Source organism: Erinaceus europaeus, chromosome X (assembly GCF_950295315.1).
Source record: "Erinaceus europaeus chromosome X, mEriEur2.1, whole genome shotgun sequence".
Lineage (NCBI taxonomy): Eukaryota > Metazoa > Chordata > Mammalia > Eulipotyphla > Erinaceidae > Erinaceus > Erinaceus europaeus.
This window is the reverse complement of record NC_080185.1, coordinates 2,754,902-2,776,901: the sequence shown is the minus strand read 5'-3', so window position 1 is coordinate 2,776,901 and position 22,000 is coordinate 2,754,902. Positions and strand designations below refer to the sequence as shown.

The 22,000-nt window shown below is 48.0% G+C and overlaps 1 protein-coding gene across 1 annotated transcript; it reads left to right on the top strand.

Moving 5' to 3' along the window:
* Positions 1-6,236: 6,236 nt before the first annotated feature.
* On the top strand, positions 6,237-9,826 carry PNMA5 (PNMA family member 5). The gene is made up of 3 exons (XM_007539072.2): positions 6,237-6,328; positions 6,972-7,027; positions 7,174-9,826. Exon 3 carries the CDS (start codon positions 7,277-7,279, stop codon positions 8,594-8,596), a length of 1,320 nt encoding a protein of 439 aa, XP_007539134.1. The 5' UTR covers positions 6,237-6,328; positions 6,972-7,027; positions 7,174-7,276; the 3' UTR covers positions 8,597-9,826.
* Positions 9,827-22,000: the final 12,174 nt, after the last annotated feature.

Genomic DNA, 22,000 nt, shown 5'->3' with positions numbered 1-22,000 from the left:
AAAAAGCGGGTTCGGTCACTGCAGCACAGTCTGTACAAAAAAAAGCGGGTTCGGTCACTGCAGCACAGTCTGTACCAAAAAAAAAAAAAGCGGGTTCCCTCACTACAGCACAGTCTGTACAAAAAAAAGCGGGTTCGGTCACTGCAGCACAGTCTGTACAAAAAAAAGCGGGTTCGGTCACTGCAGCACAGTCTGTACAAAAAAAAGCGGGTTCGGTCACTGCAGCACAGTCTGTACAAAAAAAAGCGGGTTCGGTCACTACAGCACAGTCTGTACCAAAAAAAAAAAAAAGCGGGTTCGGTCAGTACAGCACAGTCTGTACAAAAAAAAGCGGGTTCGGTCACTGCAGCACAGTCTGTACCAAAAAAAAAAAAAGCGGGTTCGGTCACTACAGCACAGTCTGTACAAAAAAAAGCGGGTTCGGTCACTGCAGCACAGTCTGTACAAAAAAAAGCGGGTTCGGTCACTGCAGCACAGTCTGTACAAAAAAAAAAAAAAACGGTTCCGTCACTACAGCACAGTCTGTACCAAAAAAAAAAAGCGGGTTCGGTCACTGCAGCACAGTCTGTACAAAAAAAAGCGGGTTCGGTCACTGCAGCACAGTCTGTACAAAAAAAAGCGGGTTCGGTCACTACAGCACAGTCTGTACCAAAAAAAAAAAAAAAGCGGGTTCGGTCAGTACAGCACAGTCTGTACAAAAAAAAGCGGGTTCCGTCACTACAGCACAGTCTGTACCAAAAAAAAAAAAAAAAAAAGCGGGTTCCGTCACTACAGCACAGTCTGTACAAAAAAAAGCGGGTTCGGTCACTGCAGCACAGTCTGTACAAAAAAAAAAAAAAAACGGTTCCGTCACTACAGCACAGTCTGTACCAAAAAAAAAAAAAAGCGGGTTCGGTCACTGCAGCACAGTCTGTACCAAAAAAAAAAAAAAAGCGGGTTCCTTCACTACAGCACAGTCTGTACAAAAAAAAGCGGGTTCGGTCACTGCAGCACAGTCTGTACAAAAAAAAGCGGGTTCGGTCACTGCAGCACAGTCTGTACAAAAAAAAGCGGGTTCGGTCACTACAGCACAGTCTGTACCAAAAAAAAAAAAAGCGGGTTCGGTCAGTACAGCACAGTCTGTACAAAAAAAAGCGGGTTCGGTCACTGCAGCACAGTCTGTACCAAAAAAAAAAAAAAGCGGGTTCCGTCACTACAGCACAGTCTGTACAAAAAAAAGCGGTTCCGTCACTACAGCACAGTCTGTACAAAAAAAAGCGGGTTCGGTCACTACAGCACAGTCTGTACCAAAAAAAAAAAAAAGCGGGTTCGGTCACTACAGCACAGTCTGTACAAAAAAAAGCGGGTTCGGTCACTGCAGCACAGTCTGTACAAAAAAAAGCGGGTTCGGTCACTGCAGCACAGTCTGTACCAAAAAAAAGCGGGTTCGGTCACTGCAGCACAGTCTGTACAAAAAAAAAAAAAAACGGTTCCGTCACTACAGCACAGTCTGTACCAAAAAAAAAAAGCGGGTTCGGTCACTGCAGCACAGTCTGTACAAAAAAAAGCGGGTTCGGTCACTGCAGCACAGTCTGTACAAAAAAAAGCGGGTTCGGTCACTACAGCACAGTCTGTACCAAAAAAAAAAAAAAGCGGGTTCGGTCAGTACAGCACAGTCTGTACAAAAAAAAGCGGGTTCGGTCACTGCAGCACAGTCTGTACCAAAAAAAAAAAAAAAGCGGGTTCCGTCACTACAGCACAGTCTGTACAAAAAAAAGCGGGTTCGGTCACTGCAGCACAGTCTGTACAAAAAAAAGCGGGTTCGGTCACTGCAGCACAGTCTGTACAAAAAAAAGCGGGTTCGGTCACTACAGCACAGTCTGTACCAAAAAAAAAAAAAGCGGGTTCGGTCAGTACAGCACAGTCTGTACAAAAAAAAGCGGGTTCGGTCACTGCAGCACAGTCTGTACCAAAAAAAAAAAAAAGCGGGTTCCGTCACTACAGCACAGTCTGTACAAAAAAAAGCGGGTTCCGTCACTACAGCACAGTCTGTACAAAAAAAAGCGGGTTCGGTCACTACAGCACAGTCTGTACCAAAAAAAAAAAAAAGCGGGTTCGGTCACTACAGCACAGTCTGTACAAAAAAAAGCGGGTTCGGTCACTGCAGCACAGTCTGTACAAAAAAAAGCGGGTTCGGTCACTGCAGCACAGTCTGTACCAAAAAAAAGCGGGTTCGGTCACTGCAGCACAGTCTGTATAAAAAAAAAAAAAAAAACGGTTCCGTCACTACAGCACAGTCTGTACCAAAAAAAAAAAGCGGGTTCGGTCACTGCAGCACAGTCTGTACAAAAAAAAGCGGGTTCGGTCACTGCAGCACAGTCTGTACAAAAAAAAGCGGGTTCGGTCACTGCAGCACAGTCTGTACCAAAAAAAAAAAAAGCGGGTTCCGTCACTACAGCACAGTCTGTACAAAAAAAAGCGGGTTCGGTCACTGCAGCACAGTCTGTACAAAAAAAAGCGGGTTCGGTCACTACAGCACAGTCTGTACCAAAAAAAAAAAAAAGCGGGTTCGGTCAGTACAGCACAGTCTGTACAAAAAAAAGCGGGTTCCGTCACTGCAGCACAGTCTGTACAAAAAAAAAAAAAAAGCGGGTTCGGTCACTGCAGCACAGTCTGTACAAAAAAAAGCGGGTTCCGTCACTACAGCACAGTCTGTACAAAAAAAAGCGGGTTCGGTCACTGCAGCACAGTCTGTACAAAAAAAAAAAAAACGGTTCCGTCACTACAGCACAGTCTGTACCAAAAAAAAAAAGCGGGTTCGGTCACTGCAGCACAGTCTGTACAAAAAAAAAAAAAAAGCGGGTTCGGTCACTGCAGCACAGTCTGTACAAAAAAAAGCGGGTTCCGTCACTACAGCACAGTCTGTACAAAAAAAAGCGGGTTCGGTCACTGCAGCACAGTCTGTACAAAAAAAAAAAAAACGGTTCCGTCACTACAGCACAGTCTGTACCAAAAAAAAAAAGCGGGTTCGGTCACTGCAGCACAGTCTGTACAAAAAAAAAAAAAAAGCGGGTTCGGTCACTGCAGCACAGTCTGTACAAAAAAAAGCGGGTTCCGTCACTACAGCACAGTCTGTACAAAAAAAAGCGGGTTCGGTCACTGCAGCACAGTCTGTACAAAAAAAAAAAAAACGGTTCCGTCACTACAGCACAGTCTGTACCAAAAAAAAAAAGCGGGTTCGGTCACTGCAGCACAGTCTGTACAAAAAAAAAAAAAACGGTTCCGTCACTACAGCACAGTCTGTACAAAAAAAAGCGGGTTCGGTCACTACAGCACAGTCTGTACAAAAAAAAGCGGGTTCGGTCACTGCAGCACAGTCTGTACAAAAAAAAAGGAAAGAAAAAGCGGGTTCGGTCACTACAGCACAGTCTGTACAAAAAAAAAAAAAAACGGTTCCGTCACTACAGCACAGTCTGTACAAAAAAAAGCGGGTTCGGTCACTGCAGCACAGTGTGTACCAAAAAAAAAAAGCGGGTTCCCTCACTACAGCACAGTCTGTACAAAAAAAAGCGGGTTCGGTCACTGCAGCACAGTCTGTACAAAAAAAAAGAAGGAAAGAAAAAGCGGGTTCGGTCACTACAGCACAGTCTGTACCAAAAAAAAAAAAAAGCGGGTTAGGTCAGTACAGCACAGTCTGTACAAAAAAAAGCGGGTTCCGTCACTACAGCACAGTCTGTACCAAAAAAAAAAAAGCGGGTTCGGTCAGTACAGCACAGTCTGTACAAAAAAAAAAAAGCGGGTTCGGTCACTGCAGCACAGTCTGTACCAAAAAAAAAAAAAGCGGGTTCCGTCACTGCAGCACAGTCTGTACAAAAAAAAGCGGGTTCGGTCACTGCAGCACAGTCTGTACAAAAAAAAATGGTTCTGTCACTACAGCACAGTCTGTACAAAAAAAAGCGGGTTCGGTCACTATAGCACAGTCTGTACAAAAAAAAAAAACGGTTCCGTCACTACAGCACAGTCTGTACAAAAAAAGCGGTTCGGTCACTGCAGCACAGTCTGTACCAAAAAAAAAAAAAAAAAAAAAGGGTTTGGTCACTCCAGCACAGTCTGTACCAAAAAAAAAAAAAAGCGGGTTCGATCTACCCTTTGGCTCACACGCCTCAGGGATCTTGCTATGCACCCGGCCCGCACCTACTTGCAACATTCAAATTTGGAGACCGGTAGAGCAGCTCCCGCCAATTTCTACCGAGTCTAGCCATGTGCTACAGAGAGCGTTAGTGGGGGTGGGGGTGGGCGTTCCATGTGGTGGGAGTGGGGGGCCCCTCTTGGCTCGTCTAGGGCTGGACGCAGTCTGGACCTGCAAAGTCAGCTATCCCCATCACTGTCACAAGTCAGTGGGACACCAGGGGCATTGGGTTCGGGACAGGGGCCTGGGAAGACGCCCCCTTCACAGGGGGGGAGGGGCTCCCCCTGCGATTGCGCAGGCGCTGGGGGCCATGCTTGGTTCCCGAGGGGGCGTGTCTTCCCACCTTATAAATTCTCGCCACCACTGTTCCTCCCTCCTTGCAGTCTGAGCCTCCGCGTGAGCGGGTTTGGACCGGCCTTGGACCGGTGTGGCCCACTAGCCAGTTTCTCCAGCCGGTGAGTGTGGGGCCCTGGCACAGACAGCAGTGCAGAATACTGGGGGTGGGGGTACCGACGGGCCAAGGGTAGCTTTGGGTTAGGCAGAACGCCGAACCCTGCTAGTGCAGGCCTGCCATGCCACTGCTCTGCCCTTTGCTGAGCTGGGACCAGCACTCCTAAACCTGCCCAGAGCCCTCAGTGGCTAGGCCTCCCCCTGTAGAGAGAAAGTGCTTCGGGCCTGTCCTCACTTTCCCAGCTCTCACCGAACAAAGGTGCCTGTGCTAGCGAGCCTGCAGTGTGTGGAGGTGTGGGGGGACTCCAGGAGGTGGCGTGGTGTGGTGTGCAGATGGAACCCGGGGTGTGTGTGGTTCACGGCTTATTTTGGGGCCTGGGAAGGGGTAAGTTTGAGCCATCTGACTAATGGACGCCAAGTGTGGGCTCCGTTGAGCCAGAGGGCCTGTTTGGCAATGAGACTTCGGTAGGGGGTTGAGATAGCCTGCAAGAACTGGGTTTGAGGGTTGGAGAGCTAACACGGTGTGTGTGTGGGGGGAGGGGGGAGGGCTCGAGTCCGGCACCACGTGGAAGGCCCTTTGTCTCAGGGTTGCGTCTCCCTTGCTTGTGTCTAGTTCAGTGTAAGAGCTAGGAGAGAACTCATGCGGTTAGTGCAGACTTTATCATGTGCAAGGACAAGGACCAGCGTTTGTGCACATGGCAAACCCGGTGGTGTCTCTCCCTTTATTGCACTCTAGTTTTTATGGCTATTTTATTTTACTTTATTTTTTTCCTTATTTGTGACTTGTTGCCCAGGTCGTATCTGCGGCTTCCTTTCTGTAGGATTCCGCTGCTTCCAGTAGATTTTTTTTACTAGAGGAGAGAAAGGAGATAGCACAGCGCTCCTGCATTGCCTAGGAAGCCCCCACTGTGCGGGCGCTCCCATGCTGTGGCCTGGTGCCGGCGTCCTTCCACGTGGTGGAATGTACGCTTTACAAGCTGGCTTTTTCCCAGAATCCTCTCTGCCTCTAAGGAAAAAAAAAAAGTTTGGTGGGCGCCAAAAAAATTAGTTGCGTTTGCGTGGGGGTGGGGACTGGTGGTAGGGGGTGGGGCTTAGGTGGGGCGGGACTTGGAGTGGGTGCGGTTTGGAGGGCGGGGCTTGAGTAGGTGTGGTTTGGAGGGTGGGGCTTGGGTGGGTGTGGTTTTGTGGGCGGGACTTGAGTAGGTGTGGTTTGGAGGGTGGGGCTTGGGTGGGTGTGGTTTTGTGGGCGGGGCTTGGGTGGGTGTGGTTTGGAGGGCAGGGCTTGGAACAGCAATGAAGGTGAGGTGGTCTGCAAAGGTGGGATGTCAGAGTTCCTATGTTTTCCCAAGGCCAGCCATGAGCCCCTGCAGCCGGTAGGGTGACTCGGCTTGCAGCCCCGTGAGTGGATGTCTGGTTAAACTGCTGCTGCTTTTGTCACGTGTGTGAGGCCAGATTTTGGGGGTTCCTCTCAGTTCCTCTCCTAAAATGTTGGGCCACGCTGGAACTGTGTTGGGTGTCCCTGGGTCTGCTAGGGGCACAAGGAAGCCTGTTCAGAATGCAGCTCGTCCAGCCAGAGCAGGCTGCCTGGACAGAGCCATGAGAACCATGTGTCTTGTCTTGCAGGCCCTAGGAGTAGTCACCAGGAGCGAGAAAGCGGGCCGTGGCCCGCTGGGTGGAGCCTAGCTCCCATCAGCACTGCGTTGCTCTCTGGTGAGTAGGGGAATTGGGCCAGGCCGAGTAGGGTAGGGTTGTCTATCCGATGGGATATGTAGATTCTCCTGGGTAGTTGCCCGAGGCACACTGCCACATGATTTGTGAACACAAGCTCTGATTCTAGAGTTTTCTTTAGAAATATTTTCTTTAATTAGATTCTCTTTCTCTCTCACACACACACACATATACACAAACACACAGAGACACACACACACACACACCACAGCACTGTTTAGCTTTGGCTTGTGGTGGTGCTGGGATTGAACCTGGGATCTCACATGTTTTTCTGCAGAACCATCATATTGTCTCTCCAGTCCCGCAGAGGTTCTTCCTTGCCTTTAAAGCCCCTTGTGGTCAAAGGCTTCTTTGGAAGCTGGCTTCATCACCTGTTGCTTCTTCGGCTTGAACCTTAGTACATGACATTTCTCTGACGGGAGCTTCTGGCCTACCTGTCTCCTGTCTCTGTTAACTTACACCCCTGTGCTCTCCTATCCCCCTGCTTCCCCTACTGTGTGGACCCCAGCTGTGTGTGTGTGGGATCATCTCCAGCATCTGTCCCAGAGGCAGGGGGCTGGCAGGTGCCCTGATTCTGGATGGGCACAGTCCTGTGCTGTCTTGGTGACACTGGCCTTCCCTGCAGGTACTCGCAGGCTGCTGCTGAGCCCTCAGACCTTGGGGAGGAAGCCCCAGCAGGAGGTGAGCAAGGAAGGGATATGTTTGGAAGAGTTAGGCCTGGGGAGGTGTGGGAAGTATTAACTGTGCCCCAGAAGCCTTGGAGAGGGGATAGGGGCTCTTGGTGGTTGGGCGTGGGAACTCATGATGTGCTTTCTATTTGGGTATAGACTGCAGATCCCTGGCGCTTCCCCTCCAGAGCTGAACGGAGGTTCCAGAGTCTTCTGTGCTGGCTCCTGCTCCCGTGAGACCCATCCAGAGAAGGTGGGAGCAATGGCTGTGGTCCTGTTGGAGGACTGGTGCAAGGGCATGGACATGGACCCCAGGAAGGGCCTGCTGGTCCTAGGGATTCCTGTGGAGTGTAGTGAGGCAGAGATCAGGGAGACCTTGCGTATAGGCCTGCATCCTCTGTGCTCTTACCGCATGCTAGGCAGGATGTTCCGCAGGCAGGACAACACCAAGGTGGTCTTCATTGAGCTGGCAGACAATGTCAACTACTCCATGGTGCCCACAAAGATTCAAGGCAGGGGAGGCACCTGGGATGTGGTGGTAAAGCCACGGAATTCAGACCCGGAGTTTATCAATAGGCTCAACAACTTCCTCAAAGATGAGGGTCGCAGACTGTCAGATGTAGCCCAGATCCTGGGGCTTAGACCCCCTGAGAAGAGCACTGCTGAGGTGCATCCTAGGGCCCAGGGCGGCCCTGTGGTCCTGCAGATGCCCCAGGAGAGCCTATGGTACCGGAAATTGCCAGTGTTTTCCGGCAACTCGTTTCCAGGCCCAGATGAGGAGGCTTTTGATGTATGGCTGGAGCAGGTCACTGAGACCATGAGGCTGTGGCAGGTGTCTGAGCCTGAGAAAAGGAGGCGGCTGATTGAGAGCCTGCGGGGCCCTGCCCTGTCTGTCGTCCGGGTACTGCGCTCCAGCAACGACTCCATTACTGTGGACCAGTGCCTGGCCGCCCTCATGCAGATCTTTGGGGACAGGGGCGACCAAAAGACCTTTCAGCTCAGGTTCCTGCACACCTTCCCACGGGCCGGGGAGAAAGCTTCAGCCTTCCTGCTCCGCCTGGAGCCCCTGTTGCAGAAGGCAGTGCAGCTCAGCCCCCTGTCCGTCCAGCGCTCTGACAGTATCCGCCTCAAGCACTTGCTGGCTCGGGTCAACTTGTCCACCACCCTACGGGGCAAGCTGGAGCTTATGGACCAGCGTGGGTGCCCACCCACTTTCCTGGAGCTCATTAAACTCACTCAGGATGATGAAGATTGGGAGAACAGTCTGCGCAGGCCTCAGGAGAGGGGCAGGCAGATAGGCAGGGGCCGCAGGGCCCATGGCAGACGGGCAGCTGTGGCTGAGGTAGCCGAGCTGTTTGCACCATCCCCTCAGATGTGCCCGCAGCAACCGGAAGCTCCAACAAGTGAGCCCGGAGCACAGGTGCTGCAGGAGGCCATGACCTCTTCTGTTAAGCGCAGGCGCCCCTCCTGCCTGGGCGATGCTGAGAGCAGCCAGGCCTCTGAGCAGACCGCTGCAGGCCAGGCCATTGAGGAGTCGGGAAACGAGCAGGGGGCTGGGGCAGTGAGCCAACCCAAGCCCTAGGAAGCAGAGGCTCGCCAGGTTCACCTACCCTCCGCTACCTATTGAGAGAAATCAAGGCGGAGGAGGAGTGGTCCCTGGAGAGTGCCAAGACCCCAGAGAAAGAAGTACCCTGGAGTGAAGCAGAGGAGGAGTCAGACACTAGTGTTCTGGCCATGCCCCCTGGCTCCCCTCCAGACAGGAAAGAATCTGTTTACCAAGATTTAAGAGGCACAGGGAGTGCCCAAAGCAGGGCCTCAAGGAAGCAGGAGGCCACAGCCCCAAGAGCAAGAAGTCCCTGGACCTCCTGCAGAGATGCAAGTGTGGCAGAGGCTTATGCAGGGGCCTCTAGTGACAGTGACCTCCACAGGGCTGTATGCTGGCCACCAGCATGTGACGCCACCGTAGAGGGTCAGGCATGGGTACCTCCCAGTGCCCAGGACTCAGCTACCCAGAGGCCAGAGATACCTGAAGAGCCTGGGTGCAGCACAGCTGAGTTGCAGGGCAGGGCGAGCCTGTCCCAGAGGCGAGGGCGCAACAGAGAGGTTGTGCCCTGGAGGGGCGTCCGGAGGGTCCAGCCCGTCTTCAGAATCATCTATACCGCTTTAGGGGAGCCCCAGGAAGGCAGCACCCTGGAACCCCTGCGCCAGTGAGGCAAGAGTCCCTGTGAGCAGCCCAGCCTAGCCAACGATGGGCAGGTTCCTCCCACACCAGCTGGCAGCATTAAGTAAGCCAAGCCCAGGGCAAGACCTGGGTGTGGCCTGGCAGGTGGGGAAGTCGGTGGCTTTGGAGCGTGTGGCATCCAGGGCAGAGGAGGAGGAGATGCTGACTGTGGCACCAGGTTTTGTTTGAACCAATGGGGTGGGGAGTTTTGTTCTTTTTCATGCAGGGCCACCAGAAGCCCAGACAGCAACCAGGAGCTCTAGAGGACTAGCCCCACTGGGAAGCACCACTGAGCAGCAGTCGACGCCAAAGCCAAGGCCAGGCCCAAATGCTTAGGGCTTGGTGACACCGGAGCACGTCTGTCAGATGTATGAGACTGAGAGACATCGGAGACACCTGTCCAGGGTGCCAGCCTTCTGGGCTGGTCCTGGGTCCCCACTCACTAGGAAGAAAAGGATAAAAGGATGAGGACAGCTGGCACTCAGGCCACCCCCCAAGATGGGCGAACTGGATGTGGTGGGCAGGGATGGGGCAGCAGTCCTTGACTGTGCTCTGCTGTGCCACCCTGCTGTTACCTGTGACTCAGTTTCTTCCACTTGGAGAAGTGTCTCTTGCTGTGCTCCAACATCTTGTCACTGTGTAGGCCACAAGGCAGGGTTGCAGGTCAGTGTGTGGACTGGAGGGTGCCCTGAAGTGAATGGGCACATATGTCAGTGGGTCTTGGGGAGGGAGATCACGGGCAACTGAGCTAGAGCTTTTCGTGGCCACTAGAAGTTCCTATGCCATCTGGTTTCACTGGTTGTAACTGTCCTCTTGAATAAATGTGTTTCAGTTGAGTCTCGCCTCTGTCGTGGTCATTGAGGGCCTGAGTACTGTGCTCATAGGGGTCTGGGGGTGGGAGGGCAAAAGGCATGGTACCCCAAGTGGGTGGTGGGGTTTCTGGGGGCAGGATCTGTGGGGTCCTCTGGTGTTTGAGATGCAGATATGACTGCTGACCCCCCCCCCCCAGGAAAGAGACCATCGGCTTCTGGAGGGGCAGGGGCAGTGGGCAGGGCCTGGTGCCAGCATCCAAGGCTGATTTGTGGACTTGGTCCCACAAAGTGCCCAAACTTGAAGTTTGACATCCCCACTAGGAACTCAGGACTTGGGAGGAGGTGCCCACCCATGATGAGTTGAGATGTGTAGCCACATGGGGTCTTTGGGAGCCTGGAGGCTTGGGGACAGCGGGAGGGCTCCCAGAGTGCTCATGCCTGTGAGTGGACAAGAAAGGTAGGGGCTTCTCCATCAGGAGATGATCTTGAGGTAGCCTGTCTGGTGTGGCACCACTACCCACGTCAGAGACTCTGCCCTCAGAACCTGGCTGCAGGGGCAGTTCTTGAGGCATTACAAAGGTGAATTGTCAGATCAGACTGAAGCCAGCATCTTGTCTTGGACAGACATGGAATTCCCGAGTCAGAGGGTGGTTTATCTGGCTCTGGAGAGGCTACCCAAGCATCCAACACCTTCTATGACAAGAATATAAGCTGAGGGACCTCGGAGATGATGCACACACGTTGCCAGGCCTAAGGACCTGGTTCAAGCCCCCCCCATCCCTATATGCAGGGGGAAGCCTCATGATGAAGCAGGTCTTCAGGTGAGTCTCTTGTCTCTCTCCTTCCCCATGCCCTCTCAATTTCTCTAGTAGAAAAAAAAAAGCTGAGGTCCTGGTGGCCACTAGCTGGCAAGTCACAAAACACCCAGTCCTTCAGGGCCAACCTCCAGGTCCAAAATGGGTCCACAGGGCGGAGGACAAGTGAAGACCTTCACCTGATTGTCTCAGTGTAGATGATGGCTGGGGAAGAGGCCTGTGTCAGAATCACTTTTTTTGTATAATCTCTGGGATTCCGTGACCCCTCCTCTCATGCGGGCACAGTATATAAAGCTTATACACTAAGAACCAGACCTTGAACTTGCTCTTCCAGCAATTGGGCTATCCCCAGGTTCAAGTCCATCCTGGGTTCCAGGCCCCAGTTTGACTCTTGGGATACATTTGTCTCCAGTCTAACTGCACTGTAGTCAAAGTTAATAATCATATGTGAGATGGAACTCAACTTCCAGAATATGGAGCAAATCAAATGCCATGAGGCCTGTGGGGGGCCTGTATGAGGGCCTGCTTCCTTGGGACTTTTGTCACATGGTGACAGCACACTGGGGGCTCAGTTGTCACTGCTTGGTTGACAGACCTGGACTGATCAACACTGCTTGTTCTAATGAGGGCAGGGTGTTTGTTTCAAGAGAGGCAGGGACGGGAATTCCAGAGAATAAAGAGGGAAAAGAAGACTACCTGGTGAGAATCGGATGAAGGCAGAACTAACCATTAGTTGGTGAGTCAGTTTAGGGGGCTATATCACCCAGCTCTGCGAAGGACCTAACCCTGGCATTTGGGAAGTAAGTAAAGTCACTTCAGGAATGAAAGGGGACACCAGCTTGCGCAGGCTGAGCACCTGGTACTCTCATCCTGGAGTTGGTCCTGCTGTTTTATGTCTTCGTATACCGAAGGCTGCTTAAGGTGACTGCAGGGGCTTGAGGTGAACATGGGGAGGCAAGCTTTCTGTTACATCCCTGGACAAGCCCAAAGGCATGTAACTGATTTCACTATGGAGTCTCTTCATGCTAGGAGTTCTCATCGCAGGCACCTCTGCTGGGTGTGCATTTTAACCACTTCTCATTTGCTGCTGTCTGGTCTTTAGCCAAGCCCATGTAACTTAACCCCTGCATTTGTGAGTGAAACAGAGGCTTCTCACTACCAAGCTGAGACATCAGCTACTTCTGTGGTGCACAAGACAAAGATAGATGTTACACAATCAGTTCAGAAAGGCCATGGAGCAAACACCAATGTCCTCAATGGGTGACAGTAGCCCCATAAGCCCTGTTGAAAGGAGAGCATCTGGCTTCCATATTTGCTATGCAGTGACATATAGTTTCAATAAAAATCAGGAGCTTTTTTTTTTTTTAATGTTCTATATACAGGAAGGAGATTCAGATAAACTGTTTCCAAGGAAGCTCAGTTGTTGGACCAGACAGACAAAACTTTAGAGCAGCTATTTTGTATATAGTAGCCCCACCCCCAAAACCCCCTCCCTCACTTGATAACTGGAATTGCAGAATACCAAGCCCTACATGTACTGCATTTTTCCTACAATGCAGACCTAACATAAAGCTTATCTTACACATGAGACACAATAAGATATTAGCAAATGGAGCCAAGTGGTGGTACACCTGGTTGAGTACACATGTTACTATGTGCCAAGTTTGAGCCCCTGGTTTCCACCTACAGGGGGAAAGCTTTGTGAGTGGTGAAGCAAGGCTGCAGGTGTCTTGTCTCTCTTCCTATCACCCACTTCCCTCTTGATTTATGGCTGCCTAGCCAACAAATAAGGATAATAAAATATATTTTAAAAGACATTAGCAAGTAGCAAAAAAGTGGTGATAGTGACTGGGTGGTAATGCACCTGATTGAGTGCATATGTTACCATGTGTAAGAACCCAGGTTCAAGCCTCCGCTCCCCATCTGCAGGGGAAAGCTTCATAAGCATTGAAGCAGTGCTGAAGTTTCTCAGTCTACCTCCTATCTTCCCTTCCTCTCTCAATTTCTCTCTGTCCTATCAAATATAAGAAAAATAAAATTAAAAAAGTTATTATAAGACTATACCACAATAAAGTGATGCAACTGTGGTCTTTCTCAAAATAATCTATATTATAATATCTTATTACACATGATCATTTCCAGACTGAGCTTGATCAAGGGTCCCTGAAACCAGTGAAAACGAAGATTTGGCCAAAGAGGGACTGCTGTGTACTGCCAGATCACAGAGGGAGATTAGGAACCACCAAATAGAAGAACTGGAAAGTCCACAAGTGTAGAAGTTAAATGACACCTACATAACAAATAATCAGGGAACAAATTAAAGAGAAATTGCAGTGTGTTGACAGGTGGATGAACACAAGGACAACACCAAGCATCAGGACACATAGGGTACCGTAAGGCAGTGAGCAGATAGGAAGCAAGACAGAAACAAGAAAGGTGGGGCCAGGTGGTGGTGCACCTAGTTGAATGCCCAAGTTAGAGTGCACAAGGACACTGGTCCAAGCCCTTGTTCCCCATCTGCAGGGGGGAAGCTTCATGAGCAGTGAAGCAGAGTTGCATCTCTCTCTCTCTCTTTCTCTCTCTCACCATCCCATTTCCTTTCAATTTCTCTCTGCCCCATCAATCAATAAATAGATTCAAGATTTGAAATCATAACTTAAACATACACCTGCAGGCTATAAAGCATGCAAGCCAAACACAAATATAACAAACAGAAAGGAAAACCATAGAAGAAATAAATAGAATAGAGGCATCAAATGGGAAAAAAAGTCTTCATAGAATGACAATCAACAAAGTGACAAAACGGTTACTGAATGAGAAAAGGCATTTGCAAATCACATGCTTGATAATATGTCACTCCCCAAGATGTATTAAATATATGTTACTTTCTTAAAATGCAATTAAAGGGGAGTCGGGCTGTAGTGCAGCGGGCTCAGCACAGGTGGCGCAAAGAACAAGGACCAGCATAAGGATCCCGGTTCGAACCCCGGCTCCCCACCTGCAGGGGAGTCGCTTCACAGGTGGTGAAGCAGGTCTGCAGGTGTCTATCTTTCACTCCTCCTCTCTGTCTTCCCCTCCCTCTCTCCATTTCTCTCTGTCCTATCCAACAACAACAACAACAATAATAACTACAACAATAAAACAACAAGGGCAACAAAAGGGAATAAATAAATAAAATAAATATAAAAATTTTTAAAAATGCAATTAAAGAAGAAAGACCTTTCTTCACAGTTGCAATAAAAAGAAAGAGGTTCTTGTGAATCAATTTAATCAAAGATATGCAAGATGTGAACTTTGAAAATTCTCAGACATTGTTCAAAGAAATTTCAAAGGACATAGAAAAATGAGGCTTTTATCTAGTAGTTCTGGCCATTCTAGTGATTTTTACCATTTTGGTATTTTCATTTGACAGCTTAGAAAATTGTTTTGAGAGACTTCTGGAGGCGGGGTTATAGAGCAGCAGCTGTGTTTCTCTTCTTTCCTCTCCCGGGCCAACTAGGAATACCAAACAAGACCACCTGGGACCACAATACGTATGTTCTTAGCAGCACAATTTGTAACAGCCAAAACCTGGAAGCAACCCAGCTGTCCATCAACAGATGAGTGGCTGAGCAAGTTGTGGTCTAGATACATAATGGAATACTACTCAGCTACTAAAAAGGGTGATTTCACCATTTTCAGCCTATCTTGGATGGAGCTTGAAGAAATTATGTGAAGTGAAATCAGTAAGAAACAGAAGGATGATTATGGTATGATCTCCCTCACAGGCAGAAATTGAAAAACAAGTTCAGAAGAGAAAACACATGTAGCACCTGAACTGGGGTTGGTGTATTGCATCAAAGTAAAAGACGCTGGAGTGGGTGGGCAGGATTGTATAGGTCCAAAAGGGATGGCAGAGGACCTTGAGGGGACTGAATTGTTGTGTGGAAAATTGAGAAATGCTATAAACTATTGTATTTACTGTCAAATGTAAAACATTAATCCCCCAATAAAGAAATTTAAAACAAAAGAAAAATGAAAATATACCCCACACTCACAGAGTGGAAGATTTAATATTGTTTAGTTGGTAGTATTCTCCAAATCAACCCACAGGCTCAGTGCATTTCCTATCAAGCCCCGGAATGGCTTCCTTTCTTCCAGAAGCCAAGAAGCCAGTTCTAGAATTTGTATTTAATTGTTAGGGACTTCCAATAACTCTAGTGACCTTGAAAACTAACAGCACAGGTAAACACTCAGCAACTCATTTGTAAACTCAACACAAATCTACAGTATTTGTGGCAAGCTGCAGCCAGACTGCATGATAGAGACAGATGACTAGGTCAATGGAATGGAATCCAGAGTCTACACATAGACCTGTAGCTCTGGTTGATTGTTGCCTTAATCAGGATGTCAAGATTTTCTGTGGGTAATGAATTGTCTTTGCAACACATGGTGCTAAGATAATGGATAGTCACATTTGTATCTCTCTCTCTTTTTTTTTTGAGACCCCCCCCCACATACACACACTCCTAAGACTGGCACTGTCGTCCACCTGCTGTCCCTCTCAGGCCAGCTCCTGCTCTGTGCCTTGAAACTCAGCCAAATTATATTATTTTTATCATTCTTGTGGCTATTATTATTGTTATTGCTGCCATTGTTGTTGGATAGGACAGAAAGAAATGGAGAGAGGAGGGGAAGACAGAGATGGGGGAGAAAGACAGACACCTGCAGACCTGCCTCACCGCCTGGGAAGTGATCCACCCTGTGTGTGGGGAGCCGGGGGCTCAGGCCAGGATCCTTATGCTGGTACCTGTGGCTTTGTGCCATGTGCACTTAACCTGCTGTGCCACAGCCTGACCCCTCAAATAGTATTATTTGATAGTGCATTTTGTAGAGAGCATATACCATTGCTCTTTCATTAAAATTCTGGAAGGGTCTGGCCAAGAGAATCAGAGTCACATTTACACTGCACGTGCTGTGAACTGCATGCATGTGTCCATTTAGTTCTTCTAAATATTTGCTTTTTAACCAGAGCACTGCTTAAATCTGGCTTATGTTGGTGGGGAATTGAACCTGGGGCTTAGGACCCACAGGCATGAGAGTCTGTTTGCATAATCACTATACTTCTTTTATTTTCTTTTAATTTATTTGTTTGGATAAAGACAAAGAGAAATTGAGAGTCAAGGAGTAGATAGGAAGGGAAAGAAAGAAGGGGGAAACAATTGCAGCCCTGATTCACTACTGATTCACTCCCCTGCAGTTGGGGACAGCGGTCTTGTACCTAGATCCCTGAGCATGTTAACATAAGCACTCAGCCAGCTGTACCACCACCTGGCCTCTATTTTTTTAAAGATTGACTTATTTATATGGACTGGGTGGGGGGAGAGCCAAAGCTTCACTCTGGTACTTGCAGTCCTGGGGAATTGAACCAGGGACATCATGTTTGAGAGTCCAATGCCTTATCTACTGTGACACTTCCCAGGTTGCTAAATATTTACTGGTTGGTTGATTAATGAGAGAGAGAGAGAGAAAGAGAGAAGGAGAGAAAGGGAAGGGAAAGAAGAGAAAGAAGAGAAGAGAAGGTAAGAGAATATGAACAGAAGCATCACTCTGGCACATTTGATAGCAGGGATGGAACTCAGGATGTCATACTTGAGTCCAGTGCTTTATTGCATTGTACCACCTCCTAGGCCACTCTCCATTTTTTTCAAGATTTACTTTAAAAATGTTTATTTACATGTTTATTGGATAGAGACTAAGTGTAAGGACATGCATAAGGATCCTGGTCCAAGCTCCTGGCTCCCCACCTGCAGGGGATTATGCTGCACAGGTGGTGAAGCAGATCTGCAGCTGTCAGTTCCTCTCTCTCCCTCTCTCTCTCTATCTCCCCCTTATCCCCCCAATTTCTCTCTGTCCTATCGAATAAAAAAAAAAAAAAGAAGAAGTGGCCCCTAGGAGTAGTGGATTTGTAGTGCAGCCACTGAAACCCAACAATAACCTTGGAAGCAAAAAAGAAGAAGGAGGAGGAGGAGGAGGAGGAAGAGGAGGAGGAGGAGGAGACAAAGAAGAAGAAGGAGGAGAAGGAGAAGAAGAAGAAGAAGAAGAAGGAGAAGGAGAAGGAGAAGGAGAAGGAGAAGAAGAAGAAGAAGAAAGAGGAGGAGGAGGAGAAGGAGAAGGAGGATGGAGAGAGGCACCTGCAGCACTGTTCCACCACTCATAAAGCTCGAACCCAGGTCCTTGTGCACAGTGACATGTGTTTTCCACCAGGTGTGTCACCGTCTGGTCCCTCCTGTGCTCTCTTTGCCATGCATAAGACCTAGCAAAGCTTTCACCCAGCAGGTGGGGACCACCGGGGGTTTGAACCCAGGTATTTATTTGTGCATGCTAACCTGTGTGTTCAACCAGGTGCACCACCACTCAGCCCTTTCATTTAGTTCTTACACTACCCCCAACAAAGCCATTATTCTAGCTCTCTATTTTATATATGGGGAAACTGAAGCAAAGAGAGACGAAAGAACCTGCCCCATGTCAACAGTGAGACCACATGACTCAAACCTTCTAAGTTTGCTGACCTGTAAAATCATCCAGGCCAACAAATAATATTTGGATCTCTTATTTCATTCACACCCTATGCAAAAATATAAGTAACTAGAACTATAGAAGACACTTGCATGTCAGAGCTGAGACTGCGGAGCAGAAGAGAGTATACTTGCTTGTAATTTTGACTTTGGATTAGGCAGTGACACCCAAAAGCACACACATCCTAGGAAAATGTAGGTAAGTAGGACCTTATCAACATTTCAAACTTTATGCATCAAAGCACACTCTCAAAAACAGGGTGAAAAGGTTTGCCAGTCCACCTGGTAGAGCGTCACATGTGCTGATGACAGAAGCTCCCAGAGGACAAGGGCAGATGCACTTTGGCTGCCTGGGGTCCAGCACAAACTGGAGGAACACCCGCACCCAGCGCAGTCTGAGAGGAGAGTAGTTCTGACAGTCAAGTTACAAACCCTTTGAGTGACATCTTGGGGCCATTTCCTCCTGTGAGTTTATTATTGTGTTTATATCTGTCAAGTGTAATCTGCAAGTGCATTGTCACTATGCTGAACTCTTGTATCCACTTAGTCAATTGCCATGTTGTTATTCACTGTCCCCATCTTTCTGTTAGTTGTTTTTCCCCCTTCCCCCTCACAAACTGTATCCAAAACATTCCATGGAATCTGTGACTGCAACCCAGAACATTCTCCCAAATGTTCCTAAGATAGGCTGCAAAATGTTTCCATGAACATCAACACCACCAGAGATACTGGTGGGTTATGTCTCTCCAGGAGAGACTGAGACATCAGTTTAGATAATAACATGGCTGTGGCTTTCCTCTACGTTATAGGAACTGTCACTTGTAAGGGAGCTCTCAGTTACACCTGATCCAATAAGCCAATATCTGGTTTCTAAGCCTGGCTTCACAATGACCCATTGTGCTAGCATTCGACATCAAAGCTCAGGAAGATTATTAAAGACGGTGGGGTGGAGGGAGGAAGGCTTTGACCATTCAAACAGATGATAAGCTAAAATCAGTCTTGGAAAAATACTAAGTGGATCAGGTCCGCATTTTCTCCATTGGCAATTCCTGGGTAGGACTAACCTGCTTCTTATCAGCATAGCCAAGAAACCAAAGCAACCTCTCAACCGCAGTTTCCCAGGTTCTATGAACCTTGGGGGAATTTAGAAACCTATCAGGATCACCTCCCTTCGTGTGTCTACAGGTGGTGTGTACTGCATACCACTAGTGCCTAGTGCTCAACAACTGGAGCTGGGACAGTGAATTCAGAAGATGCCAGTTACTGCCTACTAAGTGAGATGGCACATGAGGTCCAAGGGAAGCATGCGAATACCCCAACTCCCACTTTGGGGAAGTGAAATCCATGTGGTCATGTTCATCAAAGACACAGTTCCAATAATGCTGTGCAGGCGAAGTGAAGTGACATTACTGATTACTTACAGATTCGCAAATGGGGGTGCTTAGTGAGCCCAGGGCAGACTGAACATTAGCAGCAGGGTTAACACTTTACAATGTACTGGTAGTTGGGGCAGAAATATCCACCCCATGTCTTTTCTTTAAAAATTGATTTATTTATGACAGAAAGTGTGTGTGCATGCACGGACACACACACACACACACACACACACACACACACACACACACACCAGAACATTACTCTGATTTGCCAGGGATTGAACTCCGGACCTTATGTATGAGTCCAATACTTTATCCACTGTGCCACTCTATGGGCCACCCTGTCCCATGCTTTATGGACTTAATGCTAAGTTTTTTTGTTTTTTTTTAAAGAGGTGTTCTGGAAACTTACAGGCCTACACTTAGGTGTTTAAATATATATGCTTTTAATGAGAGATGTATAGAAAGAAAAGATACACGGGGGGGGGGAGACTAACTAGAGAACTGCTCAATTCTGGCTGATGGTGGTGCTGGGGATTGAACCTGGAGCCTCAGAGCCTCATTCATGAGAGTTTTCTTTACAGAACCATTATGCTTTCTCCCCAGAGACACACTTGAGTCTTGATCCAATGTCCAGACTGTGAGTGAGATGGGTTATTATACCATAAATGGTTTAGGTAGAAGTTCAGAAAAAAGTCTCTCAAAAGTTGTTTTCTCGGGGGGTACAAAGATGTATCATCTGGCCAGGAGTCTGCCTTTCCACGTGTGGGTCCAGGTTTGAGTCTCTAGTACATCACATGGGAGTACTATGACACCGGAGGAAGTTTGAGTGCTGTGGTGTCTCTCCTCTTTAAATTTCTCTGTGTGTCTCCCTCTTCTTACCTGAATATGTCAGGATGGATCATGCATGAGCCTCTGGCAGTACTCCCACCCCTCCCTGCATGCTGCTGTTCTCATCACATGCCTTCAGAAATTCTATGGTAAATGAAAGGGGCCAGCCATGGCTTGGTGTGGCTGGTCTGATTTTTGGTAAGGAAGGTCAAGACAAACTTTTGATCTCACTGGAGCAACTACAGAAAATCAGACAATCAAGAAAAGGTTACATTTTCCAAGGATATTTGAGATGGCCAAAGGTTGTGAAGTAAAAAGTCACTCAGTTATCAAGTGAGATAAGCACATGCCAGTGGTCAGTATACTCCCTAGAAGGAACAGACTCAGAAGGGAGAGAATCATGGCAGCCTTTGGTCTAAAATGAAAATTGCTGGATGAGGGTCTGCCATGGGCTGTGAGGCTGGACAGTGGCCTGGTGTCTGATGGTGTCTCTAAAATGGGGCTCGTTCTCTCAGCGTGTGACTTCTCCATGGACGTCTTGTTTCTGAGAAAAGCCGACAGAAGAAGCAATATGCTAGAGAGACCATAGCAGAAAGGGATAGAGACTGATAGATAGACTGATTGCCTCCTGGTGGTTGGATCTCAGAGTTTTGCTTGACTGGAACAGTTAGAAGGAACAGCCCACTATGGCCACAGGACAGACCCTGCCTCAGAGGCAGGTTCAGGCGGACACTTCATGGTCAAGTTCTAGTGTACGTCAAGTTCCAGATCTAATGAAAAAAAAGTAATGTCCAAGTGAGGAAAGCGTGTCCTCTCTCTAGGGAAATATTAATTTCCATTCCTATATGTTCTTTTAAAAATATTTTATTTGTTATTTATTGATTTGAGGCTAAGACAAATTGAGAGGAAAGGAGGAAATAGGGAAAGAGAGAAACATATTTCTGCAGCACTGTTTCACTGCTCTTGAAGTTTTCCTTCTGCAAGTGGGGAGTGGGGGCTTAAACCTGAGTCCTTGTACATTGTAATGTGTGCAATTAACCAGGTGCACATTACCCTCTCTGGTTCCTATACATTTTGAAAAGTGTGTCTAGGTCATTAGAAGTCCTTGTGCCTTCCTTGGAAGTAACCGATTGTCATAAGTGTATGTCACCAACTCTTTCAGCCAAGTTTTGCTCCTGATGTGGGCAATTATTGAATGATTTATCATTGTACAGGGCAACAGGAGACTGATGCTCTGAGTAAGCATGGTGGTATTGTGAAGGCAGAGTGGAAATATGGCTGTGGTTTGCTTTAATTGCTAATGATTGTCATCACGTAGGGTGCAGTAGCTGCTAAACAGAGGAACGAAACTCTGCAGACCAGATGACACCAAGCCACCAAATCCTCTTTAATGTGGCAGTGAACTGTTGGCTTTGTGTGGAACGTCCCTGAAATTGTTGTGGAAATATTCGTGGTACAGCTCCGAGTGTTACAGTTCAAGAGTGTTATTGCTCCAAGGTATTTCAGCTCTGAGGTACAGAAGATCCAAAAGATGAGTCTGAGGCTGAGACCACGTGGAGGGTAGGCAGATACTTTATTTTACACCAGCTGAATCTAGCGGACTCATGCTTTCCTAGAACGTCCCCTTAGTTTGGAAAGCCGCTTACATTCTTTTCAAGCTTGGTGCGCATGATTGGGTGCAGGGTGGTTTTGGAAAAGGTACGTTTTGATTGGTTACAATGTGCACCAATCAGGGGCACTCAAGTACAAGTGTAATGTGCGAACGGATGGGTCACATTGTGAGTCATCAAGGTACATGTAAGACTAAGCATGAGGCGGATTGGTTACATTCCAAGCCCAATCCAGCTGCCAAGGTGCAAGTGAATAAGAAATGAAAGACACACTTTGGTTGGCTACATTCCCCTAGGTTTGCCAAACTGTGGGTTTGAAAGATCCGCCTGTCTGTCCATTGTGGAGCCGAGGAACATTTTATTTCAAAAAAAGTAAGAATTGGAAAGAATAAAAAGTGTTGGTCGCAGCTTTGAGTGATGGATTAATGCTATTTTTAATATCCCCCTCAATTATATTGTGGCTATTCACTATTTGGAACTACTTTTCCAGGGCTCTTCTGTGGGAAGCAAAGAAGTTTCAGATTCGGAGGAAGAAAAGCAGCCATCCTATCTCTTAAGACTTGAGGAGAACCTTGGGTATTACTAATGGGGGGGCCCACAGATCTTTGGTGGTAGGAGTGGTGTGGAACTTTACTTCTATTAACGTATCATCTGATAAATAACACATTCGGGGAAAAAAAAAAAAAAAGAGGAAAGAAAAATGGACGACCACAAAAACATCATGCTCGGTTTTGGTGCATCAAGAGAGGAGGCGTAAATAAATG